Raw genomic sequence first — 25,499 nt, 5'->3', positions numbered from 1 at the left:
AATAACTTGAATAACTTCTTTATGAACAAAACCAAATATAACTTTTATTACAATATAGACAAACTCAACTTAAAGTGAAATTAAATTAAATAAATTGATATTTGAACTAATCCAACTCACAATAAAAACACGTTCTTACAGTCTGGCATACTGGAGCTGTCTGGCGTACTTAACACAGCTTTCGACAGTGCCGCTTAACTTGTATCATTCTAACAATAAGTACTCCCTTTCCATAACACATAACAAACACACACACTCCATAACACCCATCCTTCCTTAACTCAAAGCTCCGCCACCGACAACATAACAAATAATAATTGTACTCGTTTAAGACGATCCTCATAGAGGACAGCAGACAGAGGGCTGTGGTCAGCGTGGCAGAGGGCTGTAGTCAGCGGGGCAGAGGGCTGTGGTCAGCGTGGCAGAGGGCTGTGGTCAGCGTGGCAGAGGGCTGTGGTCAGCGGGGCAGAGGGCTGTGGTCAGCGTGGCAGAGGGCTGTGGTCAGCGGGGCAGAGGGCTGTGGTCAGCGGGGCAGAGGGCTGTGGTCAGCGGGGCAGAGGGCTGTGGTCAGTGGGGCAGAGGGCTGTAGTCAGTGGGGCAGAGGGCTGTGGTCAGCGGGGCAGAGGGCTGTGGTCAGCGGGGCAGAGGGCTGTGGTCAGTGTGGCAGAGGGCTGTGGTCAGCAGGGCAGAGGGCTGTAGTCAGCGGGGCAGAGGGCTGGTTTAGAATTATGAATAGAGACTCTTCCTGCATGTCCAGGTAGCTATACAAATCATAAACTATGTTAAACTGATGGTATGGCACAGCAAATGTTCTTGATCTCCCTGACAGTTCTGTCGATTTGTTTAACGTTGAGACTATGATTTACCACAAGTTTCATGGATAATTATTAATAACAACACAGACACACTGGACAAATTTAGATTACATGAAGAGTTATACCCAAAAATACATAGATGAATTATGTTATGTACACTAGATAAAAGGTAAGGTATTAAAAAAATTATTGTATGAACCAATACATTTCTGAAACACTTCAGATGGCTATAATTATAGAATAGTTCCCCACCAAGGAAAAGTAAAAAACAAAATTTAAAAAGAAGCAATTCCTTCTATGAACAGCTGACCAAACTTTGTAAGAGCGATTATTTAGCTGCATAATAACTAATGAAGGATAGATTTTTAAAAATCCCACCCCCCAGAAACAAAATCCTGGTTAAGCCAATGGATCCAGACTTATAACATAGTACATAAAATGTTCCTGAACTCTATTTATTTAACTCTTGAATGAAGATTTTCAATTCCAAATTTTATTTTAGAAGCTATTTTAAAGAATTATGATAGTCAAATTAGAGTTTTCCTAGTGTGGCCAATTAGCTAGTAATTCTTTTCCACGAGATATACATTAACTGTCAAATTTCTAGGAAAATTGTTAGATTTCGAGAACCATGTCCAGGTTCTAGGTTTTGCCAATGAATGTGCTAGCTGAATAGAGGAATTGTAATAGCAATAGTGATGAAGTGGATTAAGAAACATTTACACTAAAACAAGAAAATAACATGATGGTTTGAAAAATCTTTCATAATAATGTTTATTTTAACACATACCATGTATTTTTTTCCTTTTTGAACAAAAATAAAATACACATCTATACTCATTGAAATCAATCAAGTAAATGAAAACAAACAGAACATAAATTACATTTTTGTGACAATCGCAATATACAATATTTTTAAATATACATTTTAAGCAAGATCCCCTCTGCCAATCACCAAACTACAATATCTTGAACTTAGGGGTCACTTCTTAAGTTTTTGAGTACATAAAGAAACTTGAATGTTGATTTTTACATGTTACACTATTGACTTTGAAATTCAATCCAGTTTACTGTTCAAGACTTTGAAACATGATCTAACTGACTGATTACATGATGTAATATTTGTTGATGCATTATCTAAGTATGAAGCATGAAACTGGTACATTAAACATTTGGGGGAAAAGATGAGAAGCGTGGAAAAATGACAATCCCAATGAGCCAACCCATTTAGACAATCATGCCAAAGTCTTCAAATGATGGAGTGAAGAATAACTGTTGTTTCTATCTCATTGTAACTTATTTACACTACCGCCTAAGGTCTCTAATAATAATGAAGGTTTCTATTCTTTTTTACATAAGCGAGTAATTAGATTAGATTGCATTAAAGAAATCAAACATTACACATCATAATAACAAAATCTGTACATTTTATTCCCACAGTGACACAACATCAAGAGAGAAAAAAGAAAAATTTTTAAAAGAAGATTCTCATAAGCAATCGACATGTACAAGGAGTGGACACACGCACTAAGAAGAGAAGAGAATGGATGGAGACTACATACTTTTCATCTAAAATATTTTTTCTTTTCAAAGTATTTCACATTTACCAAGACTATCTTAATCCTGCTGAATTTGTTTTTCCACCATGAAAACTTGAAATAGACTTTTATCTTGAAGTCCTAATGTTATAATGCCATAATTCTTAATTTTCTGTTCAGTGAGTCACACACACATTTAGACAATGTTTCTGTTTTACTCTAAGAAACACATTTAGGCATAAACAATATTCTGATTTGTTTAGATACATGGTACTCGAGAAAAGTATTCTATTTTATTAAGGTAATATTTTTTTTAAAAACCTTTACCAATATGTCAATACTTAAACTATCTTCTCAAAGCGAACAAATTATTTGGGGTCTTACATTATTTTTTCTTTATATATTCTAAGCATTTTGCAAATCTATTTTTAAATTGAAAGCACGCCGTTAGGCTGTAAATCTCAATGTAAATGATTGAGAAAAAAACAAAGTCAAAGAGTTTAACTCTATTCAGTCTAACAGAGTAAGGGATAGGTGAAGACCAAAGTAATCTAGCCGTATATCTGACACTTTTAAAAAATGAGGAGTTTGTTTTTTTTTAGATAAAAACTTGATTATTTCTCAAATATTTATCTGCTTTTAGCTATTCACTGGGGTATAGTCTGTAAAATGTTTTACATGTACATAAGAATCTAAACAATGGACCAAGACTGTGACAAACATTTACAATAGTACTTTAACTCTTCAAAACCGCAACGACACTGTCAGCATCCAATCCCTCAAGCTATGATGCCGAAATGATGCTACCAGCGTCCGATAACCTCTTTCCTGTTTACTCCTTTTTCTTTTCTAATCCACATTTTTAATCACTTGAATGGCTTTTGGGAATGCTAGAGGAGTCATTTTTAAAGTTTTTTTCCTTCTGAAACATTGTGGATCTAAGCAGTTTTTATTATTCTTCATATTTTTTAGCCTAAGTGACTAATGACTTTTTCATTTGTTTGCATTATGGCTGACAAGCCTTTCTTGTTCTTTGTCTGGCTCTAGGTGTGCTAGCCGTTTTACTAATGATCAAGCTCTAAAGATATTTTTAGATATGAATACTAGTGACATGAGTGACTTAGAAAACTGTCCTGGAAGCTCTAAAAGCTATATTCAGCCTTCAGGTTCATGTGAGTCTGATAGTGAAATAGATCTACATTTAGATACACCTAGATCTAATAAACGAAATGGGGCATCACCCCAGCCAGGCGCTAAAAAAGGATTACTTCAGGTATAAATATTGATCAAGTTCGACATTTATTTTTTTTTCTGTAGATACTTGGATAGTTTAATATTTAATACAATAATAATGAATTAGGACTGTTGGGATATTCTTTTTTTCTTGGGTTAATCAATTTTTATAAGAAATCAAATATGATTTTTTTCATCTCTGATATTACCTAATTATTTTTCCAGTGACTATTTATAACACTGAAGTATAAATGATCTTGTAGTAAATTCAATTTCCAAAAAATTTTTTATAACAAGTCTTATGTTTTAACAAACAGAAAAAAAAAGTCTGACATTTATAAATAGGCATATGTTATAAAAATTGTGTGAAAAAAATTATAGTTATAGCATAATGAGAAAAACATTATGGTCTGGAAGAGTTAAAAAATTCCCCTTTGATGATTACATGAGAATGTTTAACATGCTGAGTAATATGACAATGTATATATAATAATGTTTAATGAATATCTCAAACTAAAACACCTTTACATTTGATAATTCAAGGGTAAGGCATGCTTTTGTTACTTATACAAAATTGACAGAAGAGCCTGAATATGGAAGGTCAAGATTTATTTCTCAAGTCTGAAGGATATCATGTTGACCTTTCAACTCAAATGGTTACCTAACACCAGTAAAGGAAGGATACAGTCAGTTGAACATTGTGCTCCTACTGATAGCCACATAAATCAGTAAACTCTACCTCACCTGCTCTATCAATAGAGTCCCAGTAACATCTCAAATCAGGACCTCACTGACACAGAAGAGATTGCTCTCTAGGCCCACAAACAAATATTACAAGTTCATTGCACTATCATCTTGCTTGAGATCTAGTTGTAGCCTAACCTCACTTAACTTTGAAGAGTACCCAAAAAGAGTAGAGCGTAAAGCCCTTGAAACCCTTTACCAAATGGAAAGATTTTACCCAGGCCCCCCCCCCCCTCCCTTTTCATCATCAATCACATCCATTTTGCAGGATCATGGCTCCTTGAGCCACAACTAGGCTCCTGCTAACAAAAAGTCAAAGTTGCTAGAATAATACTGAAACAATCTGATGTATGAAGAAAGCCCTGATATTTCTTACAGAAGGCTTCAATCTCATCATGAAAATTTCAGTACTTAAAAAGAAATCCATGAAATAATTCTATCTCTTTGATAGAATCTGTCTTTTACTGGATGTAAAACTGGGTGTAAAACAAAAAAAACATTTGACATCATAATGATGAGCCCTTCAATAAAACTAGACAACATAATTGGATAGGAAGTGAGTCTGAGGAACAGTGTGGCAACTAAATAAAATGCAATCCCACTCCATTAAATTTGAAATACTGAAAAAAAAAACAACGTATAGCCATCAAGTTTGTAAAGGGACTATGATGCTCAAGAACATATGAAGCAGAGCTAACTGTTTCTGTGACACATGACATGGATCTAGTAGTCAGCACAATTTATCCCTCACTGCTAGAAGAGAACCATTTCAAGATCAAAGGCGACTCAAGAACTTCCTACAGGTTTGAGAAAAAATCCTGACCTTCCAAAATGAGATTTATTTGCATGCTTTTACCAGGTCTAGGATTGACTATTGGCCTACACAGTAAGCATAGCTAGAAATACTATTTCATCATATTGGTGTTAAATTTGTAACATCTACAGCTATTTTAATGAAAAGTGTATCATCTTTAACATAATTGTTAGATGGATTGTCCAAAACAGTGTGGGCGACAAACAATGGGCAACCGCTGGCTACGTTCATTTCTGCAGCCATGGGGCGTCTGAAACTAGTGCTGTTAGGATCTGGGAAAAATTCATCTTTAAGATGCCTCTTCTCTGGCGACTGATCCATTAATATTAGGCTCACCTGGAGTAAAATTAAAAATGTAATCAATCTTACATCGCAAACAGTCATTTTTTAAAGGTGTCAACATTAACAAACTTTGTATTTTCTTATATAAATCTAGATCTATTAGTTTTTATTATTTAGAAAATTTCAGATGTTTCCTTCTTTTCCATGATCAAATAGCACTAAGCAAGAGATATTTTATTTGATAGACCTTGTCAGTTGGGTGACTAGACATAAAGTAATTTTTTATTTTTTTTTTAAGCCTGATATGCAGGCAGGTAGCCAGCTCTGTGATGCTTGGGTATACATACCTGGACATAATAATTAGCTAGCACACTAAAAAAAATATACAAATTAGGAATATCAAAAGAACGATAATTTGAAAAACATTATTTAATACTTATTCCTACCCGATGCTGAAAAGGCCATGACAACAAAGCATCATACTCTCCTTTCATGACAACAAAGTACAATGACATGTGTGTCCCACGGCCGATGCCATCACCATTCAGGTACACTCTGGCACACATTTTATAGCCAAAGCGTCCGGTATAGAAAGGCTGACTATACAATGATACAGTTCTCCCTTGTACAGCATCCTAGGTAAAGATTTTTTTTTTAAATGATGAAGTATGACTATAAAATAAATATATGTTCATTTCATTTTGCTTAGAACAAAAAGAAATTACAAGCTAATGTTAAAAATATATTTTGAGTTGTTTCTTTAATTTTTTAAATGCTCTAAGTTAAAATTCTGTCAGTCTTTATCAAGTTTAATTACCCTTTTCCTATGGCTGAAATCTCGAATTTTCCACAAAAGTTTCCCATCATAGCTGGCTGTTTCTAGCATTTGGAATCGAAGATCCATTTCAGCCATGCGTATTTCATGGCTGGCCACCTGTCTCTCTGCATTTGAAACTTGAGTTATGAGTACCTCTGTGAATAGTAGAACAAATATTATAGTTATTAAAGATTATCACGTACCATTGCCCTTCCTGTTTTGTTAAGATCACAATATAGCAAAAAACAAAATCTAATTAGGCACTTGGCTCAATACAATACAGATGGCTGTAGAGGTGAAGCAAGGGAGCTTTCCAATTTCAATGTAGTAGTAAAAAGGATTCTGTAGCCACGAAACAGTTCTGCATAGCTACCAGACATGTCTGAATTAAATCTACCTTAGGGTACATTACTTTTTAGATTTTCATGACATTTGAGCCACAAATTAGATTGGATTCAATCTTTAAAAAACAAAATACATAGTTTTCAAATATATGACATTATTTGATTTTTTTTTTTTTAAATAACTATTATTTTTAAAAAAATTATAATGAGAATTTCATTAAACATTTGGATAAAAAAAAATTTAAAAATGCACAAAAAAAACAACAAACAACAATCTACTGAAGGCTGCCTGGTCGTGAGGTTTGCGCGCTGGACTGTCGTTCGGATTTATCGATGGTCGAGGGTTCAAATCCTGCCCGCTCCCATCCCCCGTCGTCCTGCGGGAGGTTTGGACTAGGAAGTAAACTATCTTCAACTCTGAAGGAACATCCGAAACATGTAAAACATTTTACAAACAAACAACAATAAAAATACAAGAATAATGGTAACCAATTCACACTATTATTATAATAAGAATAGCAGACTCTAGCCTTTTATTTTATAACAATGATTATAAACAATATTTATAAAAAAAAAAATGTATTATCTTTTAGAAGAAAAAAAAACACTGATTATAAACCATATTTAAAAAAAAAAAGTTAAGTAGCTTTAAGAAAAAGAAAACAGACTTGATTTTGTTAACAAAATTTGTGTTCAAAAGTAACTAAAAATGAATTTCTTTTTCTCATCAACTTCGTCTTTTCAAACAAAATTTTTTTTTTCTTCAACAGATTTAATCCTACAGTACTTACTTAGCTGTTCAATACTCTGCTGTAAATTCTGCATTTCTTGACGTAATCCAGCAATAGTTGTTTCATACTGCTGATTTTTTTGTTCCAGAATGATTAGTCTTTCAACTTGCTGAACCATTTTCAACTATACAACACAAAAAAGTAAAAATGATTATTCTGATCTTTTATACAGAATCTGTAATTTCAACCTTCGTTATGTTGTTGAATCAAGACAGTGTAGCATGTTTTAGGTGCAATAGAAAATTATAAATTTATATAAATTTATATGGAAGGTGATGTTTTATTTGAGCAGTTGCTAGGACCAGTGTTCAATGAGATTTTTATGACAACATAAGACCAACCTCTAAATTCTTTATGAAATTTCAAATACAGATTGGTTTGACAAACAAGCATTTTAAATGATGACCAACTATAAACTTCTTTATAAAACGTCAGATAGGGATTGGTTTGACAACCAAGCACTTTCAACAAAGACACACCAAGTCCCGTAAGGCTACTCAGAGAAATTCTGAAACTCCCAAGAGCACATTACAATGGAGCTTGAAAGAAAGCAATTTTATTAGCATATTTATTCTCTCTATGTAGATGTAATTTAATTCAATATTTTCTATAACTCTTTCTCTTTAAAATTATTTTTAATGTTCTGATAAAAGTATTTACCTAGCTCATTCTTATTGCACTACTATGTTATGATTGAGATTCAGTAAGTTTGAAGTTTGTTATAAAATGTTACATTTGCTATAGAATTACAGTACAGAGAAATGGCTCTTTTGATGAGATACAAAAAAGTTTGGATAAAACAAAACAAAAAATAATTTTGATTTTGATTTTGTGTTGTGGACAAGACACCTAGATATGCAGCTAGAAAATACTTTATGATCCAAATTGAATAAAATGCTTTCTTTTTCTTAGTTATACATTAACTCACACAACACAAATAAAACACATCACATGGAAATCTAAAGATTGTGACTACCAACATAAAATGAGGAAGAGAACATTTTAACTTTAAACACATTATACTGGGTAAAAATAATATAAAATGGAAAAATCCAGATGTTTAACAAAGGGGTTAAAGTAAGCAGTAAGTAAAGTTTCCCCTTTCAGACCTTGCGATCTATAGGCCAGATGATGTTAAGGTCATCTGTTTCTATGGTTAACAAGCAGGGTGTCATGTGGCCTGGCCAGCACAACAACCAAACACCTTTACTTTTACTTTTAAAGTCAGGTACCCATTAGAGTTGGATGGACTCAGAAGTGCCCTAAAATTAAAGAAATTCAAAATCCGTCTTCATTAAGATTCGAACCCAAGCACTTAACCAGTCAGCCGCCAAGCACCAAAAATTAAGCAATTAAAAATATTTACAGCAGGAGCATGGGTCTGAGGGAAAAGAGCATTTGCAATAGACAATGAAAATGTCATACTGAAGGGAAAGAGTTAAATGTAAAGATCAAAACAAAATTGACTTACTTTTAAATCTCTATGATTGCTCTTGACAGTATTGCTTAATTGTTCAGAATTTCTAATAAATGTTCCTAACATTTGCTGATAGATGGAAATAAAGCAATATATTAAGTCAGTATCATGACTTTTAAACAGTATCAATTCTAAAATACAACTGACTTAATATGAACATATTTATAAGAGATTTGATTCTAAGACAAGTAATGTCCAACATTAATGGAAAAAGTTTTAAGATATTAATAAGTCTCAGTCTATATAGGCACTAGACTATATCCTAAGAGGAAGGAATCATACAAGTAAAGCTAAAGCTGACCTCATAATATTCTTTTTCTCTCATTCTGTTTATTTCAGACTTGAGAGCAAACTCACAGACAACTTCAAAATGACTTTCAATATTCTGTTCATGAGCTCTGATTGTTTCACTATCACCCTGTAAGCAAAAGAGTCAATGTTTTAGCTTAAATCTTTAGAAAAAAAAGTCTGGATAGGTTTAAGCTTAAAAAAATTATATTAATACAAAAAAATGTATTTAAATGTTTATATACTATAACAGGATTGGTCAAACAGTTTTTATTTCTATGTGGGACATACATACACACTCTTTTCATTCTACTTTATATATTACATATTAATACAAGATAGTCTGACCAGAAATGCATCTCATCTTACCAAATGTTATTATTCTAAGCATATTATAACATAAAAAAAACTTTGCCTGAGAATGTTTATGATGTAATAAACTCATTGTTCTATACTGGCAATCAGTATGTATGAACTTTAATTAAAGGTAGACCTCTATATAACAATTTTACTGACAATAATAGTTTATGAAGTATTTGTAAATAAAACTTAAGCTTTTTTAAAATCTGATCAGGGTTGAAAGGCATTGAAAAGCTTTTGCATAAACAACATACCATAAATGGACATCCAAGACTTTTGAACTTGCATTCTGAAGGCCGCTTTGGACATACCATTTCATGATCTGCAAGCTAATATACAATAACAGAAAAGACTACTGTTTTAAAGTTGTAGAAATGAAAAAAAAATATGATCATTTTTGCAAAATATGTACCACACTATTGAATAGTTAAAGATATATACAAATACTCATACATATCTAAATTAAAATTACTTTTGCTATCCAATTTGGTGACTGAAAATACAAAACAAAAACAACAAAAGTACACCTTTTTATCAATATTTACCTGACTCCGCTTCAAGTTTTCAATTCCACAAAGAAAAGGGCAGTCAATCAAAGCTGCAGGACAAATGGAGTCTTCATGTTTCTGTTGAAGTTTAGTTCACATTAATAATTGAAATTTGTTAATACATGACTCACGAAAAGCTTACAGCTTACAGTTCATTATCGTCTCATTTCTGTTAAGGGCAAATTTTCACCCTCTACTTCTAACCCTAAACTCATTAATGTGATTTACCAAGAGTGTCATAATAATTAATGATTAGCTTCTCTACTTGATATTTGTTATTGGTAAGTACAGACAATTGATCAAAGGTAAATTGTTTAATTTAGATTAAAGGCTCAAAAACTAATTTAAAAAAAAGATCATTACATAATAAGATGATAAACCATTATTTCTAAAGATACGATCAGGCTAACACAGTTAAATGATAATAGAATTTAGAATATAAAAATGAATGCCAAATATATAACATACCGGTAGATCTTTCATGGAATTTGAAAAGTATATGATACATTTTGTAAATTTAGAAGACACAAAATTTTTTTTAAATAGCATCCAAGCATGTGCAGAAGCTGTATTAAGCAAAGAAGCATATTAGTTGCCACAAGGATGGCTATTTAACTTTACCTTCTGTTCTGATGCATTGAATTCTTGGTTGCACAGCTCACAAAAAACTGGTCGACAAGGGCACATCTTATTATGAGTGTCTGCATCTTTAAACAATATGCTTTGATTGCAGCCCCGATCAGAATAAATACATCGAACATCTCTGTATTCACAGTCTTTAGTATGATTCTGTAAGAGAATTGATAGTAACTTTAGTAGATACAGCAAATTTTGTATTTCTTTATAAAGAAGACTATGGGACTCAGTGGGTACCTGACATAAGGTGGGGAAAAAAAAAGACAGTTGGTGTGAAGAAACAAGTCCCTTTACGTTTAAAGTGCCTTTTAATTGTGAAGCATTTCAACATAACATATATACACGGTAAAAATTATATACAGATAACCAACTCCACTAGATGACTTCCTCTCTTCTTGTTTACACACTCGTCACTTCCCGCAAATCCCCACTAACTCTCCAATACCCAACACTTGACCATGTGTCACGGTTGACCACACACAGTAACCGTGTCACAACAGTCCTCCTAGGGCAGAGAAAAATTTTGATCGTATCAAAATTTCATGAACCCAATAGTTTGGGTGTACATTGATAATGTTTTACATGGACAAGAAAAAACAATGACATGTAATACAATGGCATCTTCAATTATGAGAGAACTGATAATGCCTATGACGACAAATAAATCTTCAATAATATGTTATTGCAAGGGACATTTCCAATTGAACTATCGCAGAAAGCTTTCCTGTTATATTATACAACTTATATTTTAAAAATCCTGCATTTAGTTTTTTGCTATGTCTTTTGAATGCCAACATAGTCAGGTGAAAAATACACAATTAGTTAATACTTTATGTTACATCAAAACATCTTTCAAATTAAGGGAATTGTTTATTTTGTGTTTCTTTCATACCAGTTCCTAAATGGACATTTATGACTACAATCAATGCAACAAACATAAAAAAAACTAAATTGTAGTACAAATTTCACATCTCTGAGTGAAATTTTTTAAATTTCTGGAGCGTACTGTTAACTTGACAAGACAGAATTTAAAGTTATCTTACAAGGTATTTGTTAATTTTCTCATAAGCTGATTAATGAATGAACATCAGCGGTCCCTAGACACATCTTGTCAACACGTCAGCAATCACGTTGATTTGTCCCGGAATGGCTTGAACTGTAAAGCTGAAGTCTTGAAGTTTTAAAGCCCATCTAGTAATACTCTGGTTGGCTAGCTTATTTGTATTGATATAAGCTAGTGGGGCGTGATCTGTTAGTAAGATGAATGATTTCCCAAGCAAGTAACGGGATAGTTCGTTATGTAGAACACAATAGCTAGAGCTTCACACTCTATCGTGGAATATTCTGTTCTGCTGCGTTCAACTTTCTGCTAATGTAGTAGACTGGTCGTAGTGTTGCATCACTCTTCTGCATTAAAGTGCCTCCCACTGCTGTGGAGGATGCATCTGTTGCCAAGTAGAAAGGGTTTCTGATGTCTGGAAGCTGGAGGGAGTACTATGTCGTCTGTGAAGACATTTTTAATGCTTTGCAGGCATTCCTGTAGTCTGGGGCTCCATGTGATCATGTTTGGCATGCCTTTTTTTGTCAGTTCAATTAGAGGTTGTGTAATATTTGTGAAATTTGCCAGGAACTTTCTATAGTAATTACATAAACCTAAGATGCTTCGAACTTGTCCCTTTGTTGTAGGTATTGTTGAGTATCTTATATGTTGTCTTGTAGTGGTCTGATCGTATTCTGCTGTATTCTGTGCCCTAGAAATTCAATGTCTGTTCTGGTGATTTTAACCTTACTAGGTTTTATTGTAAGCCCGTTGTCTTGTAGTACCTGGAATACTTGTTGCAGACCAGCAACGTGTTCTTCTAATGTGTTGTGGAAAATACATATGTCATCAAGATAGAAAATGACAACTGGTCTTTTCCCTAATAGTTTTGCCATCATTCTGTTGAAGGTCGCAGGTGCCTTACTAAGCCCAAAGCTCACGTAATTCCATTGGTAACAACCAAATGGAGTAGTGAATGCTGTGAGTGGCTTAGCATCTTCGTCTAGTGTAATTTGCCAATAACCTCTGGCTAAGTCAAGAGTAGTGAAGTATTTTGCACCTCTAAGTTTAGGTATAATGTTCTATATGTTAGGCATTGGGTATGTATCTTTCACTGTAAAGGCGTTTAGTTTCGGTAGACTACACATAGACGCATCTTTTCGGTTTCACTAGGACTGCTGGAGCTGAGTATGGAGATGTAGATGTACCAATTATTTCCATTTTTAATAGTGTTTCAATTTCCTTTTTCAGTATCTCTTCATGGTGTAAGGAAACTGGATATGGTTTGGCTTTTGTGAGCTTCGTATCAGTCAGTTGGATAGTGTGTTTTATGTCAGTTGTTCTACCCGGTTGGTCTGTGAATATTGGCGCCCATTGAGCTAGTAGTTTATCAATATCTTGCTTAACTGGATAATGGAGGTGTGATGTGTCTATATCTTTCAGTTTCACAGCTTTCAATAACTGGACATGGTAATTCATCTGGTTCCTCTATTGTTTCTATCATCATGACTCTCTGTCTTGAGTATCTTGCTTAGCGTTAGTTGAAAGAAAAAATGGTCTGAGCATGTACAGCTTCAGCATATTGATGTGAATTACTTTGTCTCGACCTCTGATGTTCATACTGTAGTCGACCTTCGAAATCACCTTTGTGACTTGGAATGGACTCTGCCATTTTATAAATAGCTGGTTATTTTTGTCAGGCAGCAGAACCAAGACATTATCACCAACTTTGTAATTTTCTCAACTTTCGACCTTGATTTAGCTTTCTCAATAGTTCTGGTTTCTCTTTGCTTGCTTTTGAACAGTTTCGCATGCTTCGATTATATTTTGTCTTGTCTTGATGACAAGATCGTATCCTGTCAGTACGTCGTGTTCAATGCTACTATTAACTAGAAAGTCTCTGTATAGTGACATGGGTCCCCTAACAGGTGAGCCATAGAGTATCTCGAATGGTGACAAGCCCGTTGTTGTGTGTGGTACTTCTCTGTAGGCGAACAGTATTGGGTTGATCAACTTGTCCCAGTCTGTTGGGTTGTCCTGTGCTACTTTGTTCAGCATTGTTGTCAGCGTTGAATTCAGGTGTTCGCACATCCCATTCGTTTGGGGGTGAAAATGGGCAGCAAATTGTTGTTTAATATTCAGAATTTTCCAAAACTGTGCGAATTCATTCAATTTAAACTGAGTGCCTTGATCGCTCAGTATTATGCGAGGGTAACCTGTTCTTGCAAATATTGCTGTTAGTGTGTCTCTGACATCTTCGGAAGAAATTCTTTTCAATGGTATTGCTTCTGGAAACTGTGTTCCCTTTGCTCCATGTATTTGACAAATATGGCAAGATTTTATGTAGGCCTTGACTTCTTGCGTAATTCTAGGCCAAAAAAATTCATTCAAGATTCTATTCAATGTTTTCTTTACTCCCATATGTCCGGCAAGCTTTAAAATTTTTGCTCTATACTTCTTTGGAACAAGCAATTGTTGTGTCTTGCCTGCTTTCAGATGAATTTCTCTCACATAAGCACCATCTTCGCCTATCTTGATTAGACCTCGTCTTAGTGGAGCTTCACTTTCTATGAGTTTTATTAGATCTGGATCATTTTTCTGTTCAATAACAAATTTTTCTGTTTTAATCTGTAGTGGGTCTTGACTTTCTGTGGAGATTTCATTTGGGTTGTTTTCTTGATTATGGCTTCTCATATCACTATTTTCTGTTTCTGTATTTTCATTTTCATTGTTATAAGGAACTTGTATCTTATCGTTTGTATTTAGCACTTCTTCTGCTTTCTTCTGAGCTCTTGTAGTAACAATGGAACATCTCTGTGTGTATTTTTCTTTCCACTTGTTCAATTCTTCTACTGTGCAAGGTTTAGTGCCTTTGATACAGCCAATGATAAGGCCAATGTTGTCAGGCTTATTGTCTAGTACTAAAGCCTCATGCCAACCACTGATGAACGGTGTGTGTATGTTGATACGTGCTACCAGATGTGTAGTTACTTGACCAGTGTAACCAACACAGTCTTGTCTTCTTCCGGTGTACTCTTGTGGGTAGACGTATTCTTTTGTGACTAAAATTGCGGTTGCACCTGTATCGTACAGTACGTTGGTCATTTGTTCTCTCACAAAGCCTGGGTATACCTGCAGTTTATTAGCATGTTTGGCAGCAAATGCTCGATCTCTTGGTCTGTTGTTCCAATCTTTTTTGTGTCAGTTATAGAAGCAAGTCTCTATTGTGTGGTTTGTTCTACCACAATTTTGACATTGGAAACGAACTCTTTGCTGATTACGTTGATATTCTCTTTTCTTGTAGGTCTATGTTGGGGGCTCCTTTCTTCATCTTGTCCCCTTCTATAGGTGTATGTTGGGCTCTTAGCTGTTTCTTTCTTATCTTCTATGTATATGTTGGGCTTTTATCTGCGTTCTCTCTTCGATATCTATATGTTGGGCTCATTTCTTCATCTTTGTCTCTTCGATATCTAAAGGTTGGGCTCATTTCTTCATCTTTGTCTCTTCTTCCTGTATATGGTGGGCTCTTGTCAGCGTTCTCTCTTCTATATAGTGGGCTTGGAGTCCGCATTCTTGCAGCGTTGTTCACCATAAAAGCTGATGCCGCAGTTGGGTTCTCTCTTGCTAACACTTCCCTTGGGTGTGCGGCCTTATACTGCCTTAGTTGTGCTATCAGGCTGCTGATGGTCTTTAGCTCTCGCTCAGTGACGGATGTTTTCACATTATTATTGTAAGCTTCCATCACAGCGTCCATTATGATGTGTTCTCTGAGGGTTTGATATTTGTGATCCACTTTTGACAGGTCTACCCATCGATCGAGGTAAATTGACATGTTGGTAACAAATATTTGTGGATCGTCGTTTTCTAGAGGTGTCAACTCTTTCAATCTCCTTCGGTATTCGTAACTTGTGGAGCCAAATTGTCTTAGCAAAGCCTCCTTCACGGCCACGTAGTCTTTTCTTTCCTCTTCTCTCATCTGTATGCAGATATTTATGGCTCTCCCTTTCAAATGCCCCATGAGTCTTCTTGCCCATTCTGATTGTGAAAGGTTGCATGCTGTTGCTATGTCCTCAAATCTCAGTAGATCCAAATGCACTCATTCTGGCTCTCGTCACATGGAGACATTCTGTCAAACTGTTTGTATTTGTCAAAGTGTTCCTCCTTTTCATTTTGCTGTTCTTTGTCTTTCTTTTCTTTAAGTCTTAGTTCTAGTTATAAGATTTCCTTCTTTCTACTATCTTCTTTCTTTTTGGCTTCTTCCATATTAAATCTCCTTTCTTCTCTTTCTTCCTCCTGTGTTATTTTTAGTGTAATGAACTTTTCATATTCTTCGCCTTGCAGGCCATTTTCCTTGCCCGATTCTCTAAATATTTTGTACATCGACATTTCCACTTACTTGTAATCTCGTTGTGGTCGCCAGTTGTGAAGAAACAAGTCCCTTTTAATTGTGAAGCATTTCAACATAACATATATACACGGTAAACATTATATAGAGAGTTAACCAACTCCACTAGATGACTTCCTCTCTTCTTGTTTACACACTCGTCACTTCCCCCAAGTCCCCCTAACTCTTCCATTCCCAACACTTGACCGTGTGTCACAGTTGACCACACACAGTAACCGTGTCACAACAGTTGGTCATTCTGGCCACACCCTTGTTAACCATTTGCCATAAGAACAGATAAGCTTTGAATCATCTGCCTCATAAATTGCATGGTCTGTAAAGGAATACTAAATAGAAGATTTGAAACAGCTCTTCTGATTACTTACTAATCCAAAATTTTGACCTTATTAATTAAATGCATAAAAAAAAAAAGAGCTATACTTTATCTTTTGATTCAGCTCAACTAATTATCAAAGTATTGTGTAAGAAAAATGTCAAAAGAAACAAAATATTTTAAATCTAGCATTTTTTCCATATTAAAATAAAAAAGAAAGAGATAAAAGTATATAATGATTTCAAACGTACATTTAGCAAACCAAACTTGACAGTAACTTTGCAGCCCTTTCCTTTAAATGGACAGTAAACAGCAAGCTGCTTGATTTCTCTACGAAATCCTGGATCAGGCAGTATCTAGAATTTTATAAGAAAACAAAAGATGACATTAAATTGTAAAACATTTTGTTAGTTTCATGTAGTCTTTATTAAGCCTAGCTTTGATAAATAAATATTTGTCCATCTATGTAGTTAACATTGCTAAACTTTTTTCTCGCATAGAGCTTACATTTTCTTTAGTTATATCTGAACAATCTTCTTCATTGGCTGGACATCGTTTCTTTTTATCCGAGCCTAAATAAAGCCCAACACATGCTTGACAAAGCCTGTGGCCACATTCTGTCTGCACTGCCTCCCGCAGTAATCCACCATGTACAGGGCAAAAATATTTAGGATCTGGGTTGACAAGTATTGGATCATCTTCCTGAATTTTGACAATAAATAGAAATGTGTCTAAATACAGATGTTCTAGCAGCTATACATTATATAGTATCCTACAATGCTTAATTAATAAAAAAATTTTTTTGAAGATTAAGAGATAAAGAAAACTTTGGAAAATCTTATAATAGCAAATATTTTTTATTATTACAATTAATCAAAAATATTTATTCAATCATCTAATAAATTCTCTACCTATACCTTTGGACGTCAATTATAATTGAAACAGTATTGCCGAATTTATTTAATACACCAGAGCAAGAAGTAGGTAAGAAGAAGTGATTGCCTAACAGCCTGTGACTGATGGAACCCTGCACTAATCAATGATATGCATATCAGTACTGAATTGTACTTTTTTTCAAAGATCCTGCTAGTCTCATGTTACCCACGGTCTACATCCACTGGTGTCAGTTCAATAACCCAGTAAGAAGTCTCTGTTTAAAGTTAAAAATGGTTGGGGTCTTAAGATATCTTATGATTCAATTCTTGGAGTATAACAAAAAAAAAGCATATAAATAAACTTCATTTTTGTTTAAAAAAAAACTATGGGTTATCTCATTCTTTAAATTTTGAACCAAAGTATTCATGCCTTAAATAATACCTAAGATGATCTGTAGGTCCCAATCATTCACAAAATGTAATTAAAGACAATTTTTATGATTTTCTCTAAATTTATTTTTTATGTTCAAGTGACAGGCAATTTTTTTTTAATTAGAAAAGGAATTATAAATGCTTATATTAAAAAAATGTGCTATTATTAGCCACTATTTGAGCCAGTAGGCCTTTTGAAATTTCATAAGAGAATAGATAGCATTTTTAAGATTACCGGCACAAGAGACAGAGATAATGATGTAAAGTTTCCTGATGTTGGTCCACTGTCACCACCAGAAGGATCTGTGAATGAAAAGCCATCATGGACTTCACTGGCAGTAGCTCCAAGCATCTGCCCATTGGACATCTTAGTAACTACATTAACGTCCTCTTTAGTTTAATACTTGAGAACCCCCTAAGAAAAAAAAAAGCATTTCAGCTTACTAATTTTGAAGACATTTAAATTACAGATGAAAGCTTTTTTTAAGCTAAAAGACTTTCACAAATATGTGGTGTAAACTCAATTGTTGGTTACCTATCCAGAAAGGAGTTTCAAGGGCTCTAAATATGCACTTGAAAAAGATAACCCAATAAGGAAACAAGTAGAATATAAAACCAAAGCAGATTTGTATTAGATCTGTCATAAATTGGAATGTATGAGTAAAACTGCTAAGACCTTGAGATTTTTCTTCTTCTTCTTCTAGCCAGCTTTATTGCTGCTGAGCTGTGAGCTCTTTTGCAGACTGTGCCAAGGAAAAAAGTGTGCTGTTTTCTTCAGTTGTTCAGCACTGCCGTACAGGGTGTTGGTTACGTTGGGCTGTAGTGGAAGTAGGGTCTGCCTAAGGTGGATTAGGGAGGGGCATTCAAAGAGGATATGGTTTACGGTTTCAAAGGGGTGGGCGCAGTGTCTGCAAAGGGGGAGTTGTGTGGAGTTTATTTTGTTCAGGTGGTAATCTAATAGTGGTGTGTGTCCTGTTCTTAGTTGGAAAATTGTAGATTGTTCTTTGCGGGGGAGGAAGTTAATACTGTCTAGTTTGTTAGGCGTAGTCATTTCTTTGTACATGGCTCTGCCTGTGTTTCTTGGTTGAGCCACTCCTCTTTGTGATTGTTGACTAACATTGACCTTAGGGTGAGGTAGTTAACAGGTCTATCTGGTTGTTCCATAGATGAACCTGCCTTTGATAGCTTATCTGCCTTTTCATTTCCCCTGATACCAGTGTGTCCAGGAATCCACTGTAGTGTGATATTGTTAATTTTGATATCATCTGATGGATTATCACAATGAGTGTTGTCAACTCTCTTGGGCTGTTTGAGGTGCTGCTGTTAAGTGCATGCAGAGCAGATTGGGAGTCTGTAAAGACAACAATATCTGATGGTGGTTGCACTCCTTCATATAATTTGTTTTCCACTGTCTCTGTAGTGCTATGGTAATTGCCACAATTTCGGCTTGGAAGTTTGAGCAGTAATCGCCACAGGGTGTGCTTATCTCAAAGTGTTTATTTTTAGGGAAGACCAGGAAGGCACCAAGACCAGCATTGATGGTGACTTTGAAAGCCGATCCGTGTGTATAAATATGGACAGCTGTTTTTTTATAGCTTTCAATTGTGCCTACTTTGAGCTCCAGTGGATTTGATTCTTTTGTTAAGGTGTTATTTAGTAAATGTGTTTTGATGGTTGGTTGTTTGTAGTTTAGTCCGGGTGTAATGTTTGAAAATCTGGTAATTTTTTCTCTGTTATTGGGTAGGTGGTGTTTTAGGGCTAGTTCATCAGTAAGTTGGATCAGAGTCCTTTGCTTTTTTTTGTTGTTTTTCCTATTTCTCTGTGTTAGTAATTTATTTGGACGATCGTCCTCCAACCTTCTGTATCTCTCAATAGCTTCTAATGCTGCTCTGTTGCTCCTTAACTTAAGAGGTTCAATATTGGAGTCTATTTCACAGGCTGCTGCGGGAGTAGTTCTCATACCTCCACTAATTAGCCGCAAGGCTTGGTTTTGGATTGTGTCTAATGATGATTGATAGGTTTTGTTGGCAGCTACTTGTATGGAGAGACAGTTATCCATTACAGATCTGACATATCCAGTGTATAACTGTCTTAAGGTTTTCTTTTCAGCTCCCCAGGATGTTCCTGCTAGGTGTTTTATTATGTTTAATCTTTGTGATGCCTTTTCTTTTAAATCTGCCATAAAGTGTTTTAGAGACAGCCTTTGGTCTAGTTTTACACCAAGATATGTTGGATTTTCTTCTTTATTTAATGGCTGTGAGTCTATTTTTAGGATGTAGTTTCTTTTTGCTGTTTTGTTACTGTGGCTAAAGATTGAATAAACTGACTTTTCTTTGTTTATTTCCATTTTCCATAATTTTGAATACGTGGAGATAGTTGTGAGGGCTCTATTTAGTTTGGATCTAGTCAGCACTGGATATTTCTCTGTAGTCCAAATTAAAAGGTTGTCTGCATAAAGTGCCTTATTGACCAAAATGAGGTCCGGGAGGTCATTCATGAAGATTAGAAAGAGAGTGCAACTAAGGGCTGAACTTAGTGGTAGTCCTTCTTCCAAATTTTTTTTACTAGAGATGGCACCTTCGAATCAGGTTTGGATGGTTCTGTTTTTTAAGAATGCCCTGATCCAGCTGTACATTTTTCCATGGATGCCCATTTTTTTCATCTTCAGAAATAGATCTTTTCTCCACACTCTATCATAGGCTTGCTGCAAATCAATAAATACTGCTGTAGTGTGCTTGTTTTCATGTAGAGTGAAGGGAGTGTCAAAGATCTGACAGTTGACTGTTGGAGCTTTTTCTTCTTTCTTTAAGATATTACTAAAGGCCTGGTCCAGTTGTTTTCTTGGCTTTGACTTGTAAATGCTGGCAAAATATTTATTGAAGGTTTCAGCCTTTTTAAGGTTTTCTGTTATTGTGTCGTGAGTGCCTTTTATAGGTTGGGGGTTTGTTATTTGTTTCTTTCCTGCTAGCCAGTGCAGAAGGGTCCAGGCCTTTTGACCATCCTTGTTTAGATCTAGTTGTTCGCATGTTGTGGTCCACTTTTTCTTTTTTTCTGTTTTAATTTTGTATCTTATAAGCCCTGTCAATTTGTTGTACGTTGTCTTGTTCTCTCTAGTAGGGGTTTTTTCTTTAGTCTTCCTGGCCATGTTTCTTTCTTTTACTAATTTATCTTATTCAAGTGTCCAAAAAGGTTTGTATTTCTTAACTTGGCCTCGAGGGATGTGTTTTTATGCTGCTTGTAAGATGTTGGAGACTATAGTTGTGTAGGTTGAGTTAATGTCTGTCTCCATTATGCTTGATAGTCTTGTTGTCTGTTTCTTGTGAAAAAGCTGCCCAGTTAGCTTTTTTATAGTTCCATCTAGTTGTTTTGCTGGATTGGTATCTACCTGGCGTTCCAATATTGAGGAGTATGGTCACTACCTATGTTTTCAAGTACTGTTATTTTAGAAGAGTCTGTAATGTCTGTAGAGATAAAAGTTAGGTCAGGTCTGCTAGTTGTGTTGTGTGCTCTGTGGAGGAATGTTGGAGGTGAAGTTTTGTTTTGCAGAAGTTGTAGGTTAGAGGCATTTGTTACATCCTCTATTTCTTTGCCACGCTTGTTGTAGTGTGGGTAGCCTAGGGAAGGTGTGTGTGCATTAAAGTCGCCAGCTATTATTGTCCTTGTGTAGTGTGGTAGTTGTATGTCTATTTCTGCTGTTGATGATGGTGGGCAATAGAAGTTTTTGATGGTGTACTTAGTTCCTCCTCTCCAAAGAAGTATTTCCTGAGTGTCGATGTCTGTATTGTTCTGTATTTGTTTTACTGTGGCTTGTGTGTCATTTCTTATGAGGGTCATAATTCCCTGGCATTTGGTGCAAAGGCATCTGTACTGTGTGTAGCCTGTGATGTTTATTTTTTTCTTGGGCAGTAGTGTTTCTTGCAATAGCGCTATGTGTATATCATGCTTCTTGAGTATGTGTTGGAGTTCTGTTGTCTTGTTTTGTAGGCCTAATGGTCAGAAGACTAACCGGAATATCCATGGGACAAGGTGGGGTTGGCCAATGGTCCATTCTCCGCCATCCATAGAGCTCTCCAAATGAAACTTTTCTGCAGTAGAAAGCTTAAAGTGGACTGTGCCCTGGGTATGCCCTGTGGAATTGTCACATCCTGGATCTAGGCCCCTTCACGATATCACATTCACCAGATCCAGAAAAACAACAACTTCATGATGGGTTTATATCTAGTATTAGAATATAGTGAGACAAGGACCTCCGTCAAAAAGCACCTAGATGGGGGGGGGGGGGGGGGGGGGGGTTCCACTATTCACTTCGTGAAATGCACGTGGAAAGGCAGTGGGGTTATTTATTTCTCTTGGTCATTTCCAAGCCCCGATATTCACATGGGGGAGTATCGCCACAGAGTGGAGGTTTGGAGTTTTCCTTCTTCTAGATGGGTTGCACTGTTTAGGCTGACGTGCCCCATCAACACGAAGCTAAACTGGTTTTGAGGCGCCAGTGTTCCGCCTTTCATCCATTCTCCTGTCAGTTTGTAAGAACAGGTTCCGCCAGATTTTTGGGAAAATCACACATGAAGGCCAGGAGCTGGATTTGACTGTCAGAGGCATTTAGAGATGCAAGCCATGGGAGCATTTCTTGGAAAGTGGGTGCTTATCCCCACTTTCACCCCGGCATTGGCAGTCCTTTGGAAGACTTTGAGATAAGGAAGAAGATTAAAAATTCAGCTTTTTTAACAGAGCAGCTATTCTGAACTTAAGCATTCTTTTCTAACGAGACTTTTTGACTGTCTCTAATATATATGTCTATATGTACACTGCATCTAGATTCTAGATCTAGACTAATTTTATTGATCTCTTGCATTTATATTGAATCATTCTTATAGTAGTGATATTACCATCACAATTTTTTTCCTCCAACTAAAAATTGAACTATAATTAGTGAGTTGATGGAACTTAATTTTTTATACTACTAGATATCTAGATCTATATCTAGATCTAGTTAGTACTAGAATTTTAAAAAATTTGATGTCAGATCTCCATTCTCCATGTAGCAATTCTCAAGCTCAGTTGCATATAAACAGTCATTACTTAGAGTATAAACAGTCATTACTTAGAGGAGATGAATAGGAAAGTGAAACAGAACCCTTATTACTAATATGGCTAATAGGGTGTCAAATAGGAAAAAAGCCCATAGCCTCATAGTCATAGTGGCAGTGGGCCATAGCACTGACTCACCAGTGCCAGTGATGATGGGAGAGAGCCCTAAGCCTAACACACTGTCACAATCCAAACCTTGTTTCTAAAGGCAAGGGGTCATCTAGATATCTCCGGCACCTTTTTCATTCAAAGTCAAGTCAAAGTGGGGAAGAAAATTAGATCTAGATGTCTAGATCTAGACTCCATTAAATTAAGTATTATAATATTTTAGTATTTTTAGGATGATACTTTTCAGTTTCGGTAATCATGAAGTATGATGAAGGTTGGCGTCATGGCTAAATGATAGCCGAAAATTAACAAAAATAATTTCACTAATGTAGAACAAATGGTTGAATAAATAGATCTAGTGTTTTTAATAGATTTGGTTGTACCGAAAAGTAAACCTTTATAAACTCAAAAATACTTCAAAAATGCCTTGGCGAGTTTTTAGGATGACAAGCGTGCTGCCATTTTGTTGTCAATAGTGTTTTTTTTTTTTCAGTGTTGTTGCCATTTTTTATTTTTTTTTTTTGTAGCATTTTTTTGGCACATTTTTTCTTTTTTTAAGAAAAGCTGCCACTGGCATGTGTCTAAACACTAGTTTGAAATTTGTGTAAAACGAATATTCTACACTAGATTAACAACGCTTAGATACGCATAAGACATAGACCTAGTTACATATAGATAATAGCCTATAGCATTCCTCTAGATCTAATAAAATTAAAAAATAATATCCGAGAATTAATCTAGAATCTACAGACTGATGGACGTATTCATGACGGCTTAAACTTGGTTGGCTATCTAAGGTGGATTGTTCTCAAAGCTTCAGACGTTGCTTAAGAAATGAACCATGGGATGGCAGCAGTGTGGGTTCGAACTCATCCTAACGACAGTCCGAAGCGCATAGGCTACAACGTACATTGACTAAATCTTTAGAATGAGAAAGGGACCAGAAAGCTGATAATGTCGAACAGGTTAAACTACATCTACTTCAAAACCCCAAAGCGCACTCTACAAAAAAAAAAAAAAAAAAATATGTTCACATTTCTGATTAAACGTAACGATATGTTATTTTAAAATTTGGTCAAAAGTAAAAAAGAGTTGATATTTATGGCGCTGTTAGGCCGTCCGCCCAGACGCCATTTTGCCCTCACTGGCATAAAGGAAAGTAGTTGGCAGCAGATGGCCTCTGAAAGAGAAGTTGAATAGCTTTCACGAAGGCCGCGGACACACTTTTAAGGTACAAAGAAACTTAGATTTAATAATTTCTATTTCTTGTTGGTTTTTTTTTTTTTTCGACACTTCTCAATCAGATTGTAAAAGAATTCTTTCTCTTCGTTGAGGAGGAAATTGAGACGATCACATCGAGACTCGATTAAGCCGATTACAAAAATGCCTGTGCTACTTATGGCTCGACTGTCTCTAAAATTTCAATATCGACCCATTCCATCTTTGAGCTACGCTCTTTTACTAGGAGATATTATGTGCAGCAGACACCAAGTAAAAAGCATTTCTGACATGGGCGTAGCCAGGATTTTTTTTCGGGGGGGGGGGGGGGGTTGGGGGGTGAATTTTTTTTCTCCCCCCCCCCCCCCCCCCGCGAAAAAAAAATTATATGTATTTATGTGTGTGTGTGTACATAATCTTTATTACATTCTGAACCTTCATTCTTTCGGAAGACGTTTATTGTGCCCTAGAATAGGTTCTTCCATGAGTTAGTGGAAAAATTGTAGATTCCCCGACATTACTAGCAAAGGGGTCTGGTGGAGCGCTAGGAGCTCCCCCAGCGCGGGGCAAAGCCCCGCCGCCAAGCACTATTTCTGATATTGAAAACCAACAAAATGCATATTCTGAGGTATGTACAGTGCATTTTCCTGCTATTAAAAAGTTTTATTTCAAAAACCTAATGTGCTATTCTTAGTGACTTAGACCCTCCCTCGTCGTTCGGCGCATTTGCCATCAAGCTGTTTCCATAAAATTGTAGACTCCCCGCCATTACTAGCAAGGGGGTCTCGGGGAGCGCTAGGAGCTCCCCAGCGCGGGGCGAAGCCCCGCCGCCAAGCACTATTTCTGGTATTGAAAGCCAACAAAATGCATATTCTGAGGTATCTACACTGCATTTTCCTGCTATTAAAAAGTTTTATTTCAAAAACCTAATGTGCTATTCTTACTGACTTGGACCCTCCCACGCCGTTCGAAGCATTTAACGCCAAGCTGTTTCCATAAAAATCTGTCACTGGTAATGTCTGAAGCCTCTTCCCACCTACCATGAGGACCTCCATGAATGAGTGGCGTCAAGTTGTACTAGGATATAATTGCAACTCTTCTTATGCGTAATTCATTTTGTCGGAGAACATGTCCCGCAAACCTCATGCGTCGTTCTCTCACAATCTTACTAAGGGGTCGACTCCCAGTTCGGCATAGGATTTCCTTGATTTAGACCCGATCTCTATAACTGACTCCTAAAATCTGTCTTAGCCATCTTTGTTGAGCTACATTTAGTGTTTTTCGATTTCGGTAGATGACTATTCACTGTAGTTTATTAATGGAGCCCTGCC

General features: G+C 35.8%; 1 protein-coding gene across 3 annotated transcripts in view; it reads right to left on the bottom strand.

Annotated features, from left to right (window-relative positions):
* Nucleotides 1-1,571: 1,571 nt before the first annotated feature.
* LOC106050982 (TNF receptor-associated factor 3-like) overlaps nucleotides 1,572-25,499 on the bottom strand; it is a 39,417-nt gene continuing 15,489 nt past the window's right edge. The window contains exons 1-13 of one of the 3 annotated variants that reach the window (XM_056023912.1): nucleotides 23,334-24,448; nucleotides 17,987-18,166; nucleotides 16,952-17,146; nucleotides 16,696-16,800; nucleotides 10,673-10,840; nucleotides 10,049-10,129; nucleotides 9,758-9,832; nucleotides 9,157-9,273; nucleotides 8,850-8,924; nucleotides 7,379-7,502; nucleotides 6,244-6,398; nucleotides 5,873-6,061; nucleotides 1,572-5,480 (exon numbers count right to left, since the gene is read on the bottom strand). In XM_056023912.1, the coding sequence (XP_055879887.1) occupies nucleotides 5,244-5,480; nucleotides 5,873-6,061; nucleotides 6,244-6,398; nucleotides 7,379-7,502; nucleotides 8,850-8,924; nucleotides 9,157-9,273; nucleotides 9,758-9,832; nucleotides 10,049-10,129; nucleotides 10,673-10,840; nucleotides 16,696-16,800; nucleotides 16,952-17,146; nucleotides 17,987-18,118 (1,653 nt within the window). In that variant the 5' untranslated portion in view covers nucleotides 18,119-18,166; nucleotides 23,334-24,448 and the 3' untranslated portion in view covers nucleotides 1,572-5,243. Of the gene's footprint in view, nucleotides 5,481-5,872; nucleotides 6,062-6,243; nucleotides 6,399-7,378; nucleotides 7,503-8,849; nucleotides 8,925-9,156; nucleotides 9,274-9,757; nucleotides 9,833-10,048; nucleotides 10,130-10,672; nucleotides 10,841-16,695; nucleotides 16,801-16,951; nucleotides 17,147-17,986; nucleotides 18,167-23,333; nucleotides 24,449-25,499 lie in introns of those variants that run through there. The other 2 variants (XM_056023913.1, XM_056023911.1) reach the window with 2 other exon arrangements.

This window comes from Biomphalaria glabrata, chromosome 3 (assembly GCF_947242115.1).
Source record: "Biomphalaria glabrata chromosome 3, xgBioGlab47.1, whole genome shotgun sequence".
Lineage (NCBI taxonomy): Eukaryota > Metazoa > Mollusca > Gastropoda > Planorbidae > Biomphalaria > Biomphalaria glabrata.
The sequence above is the reverse complement of the archived record's forward strand: the minus strand, read 5'-3'. Positions and strand labels throughout refer to the sequence as shown.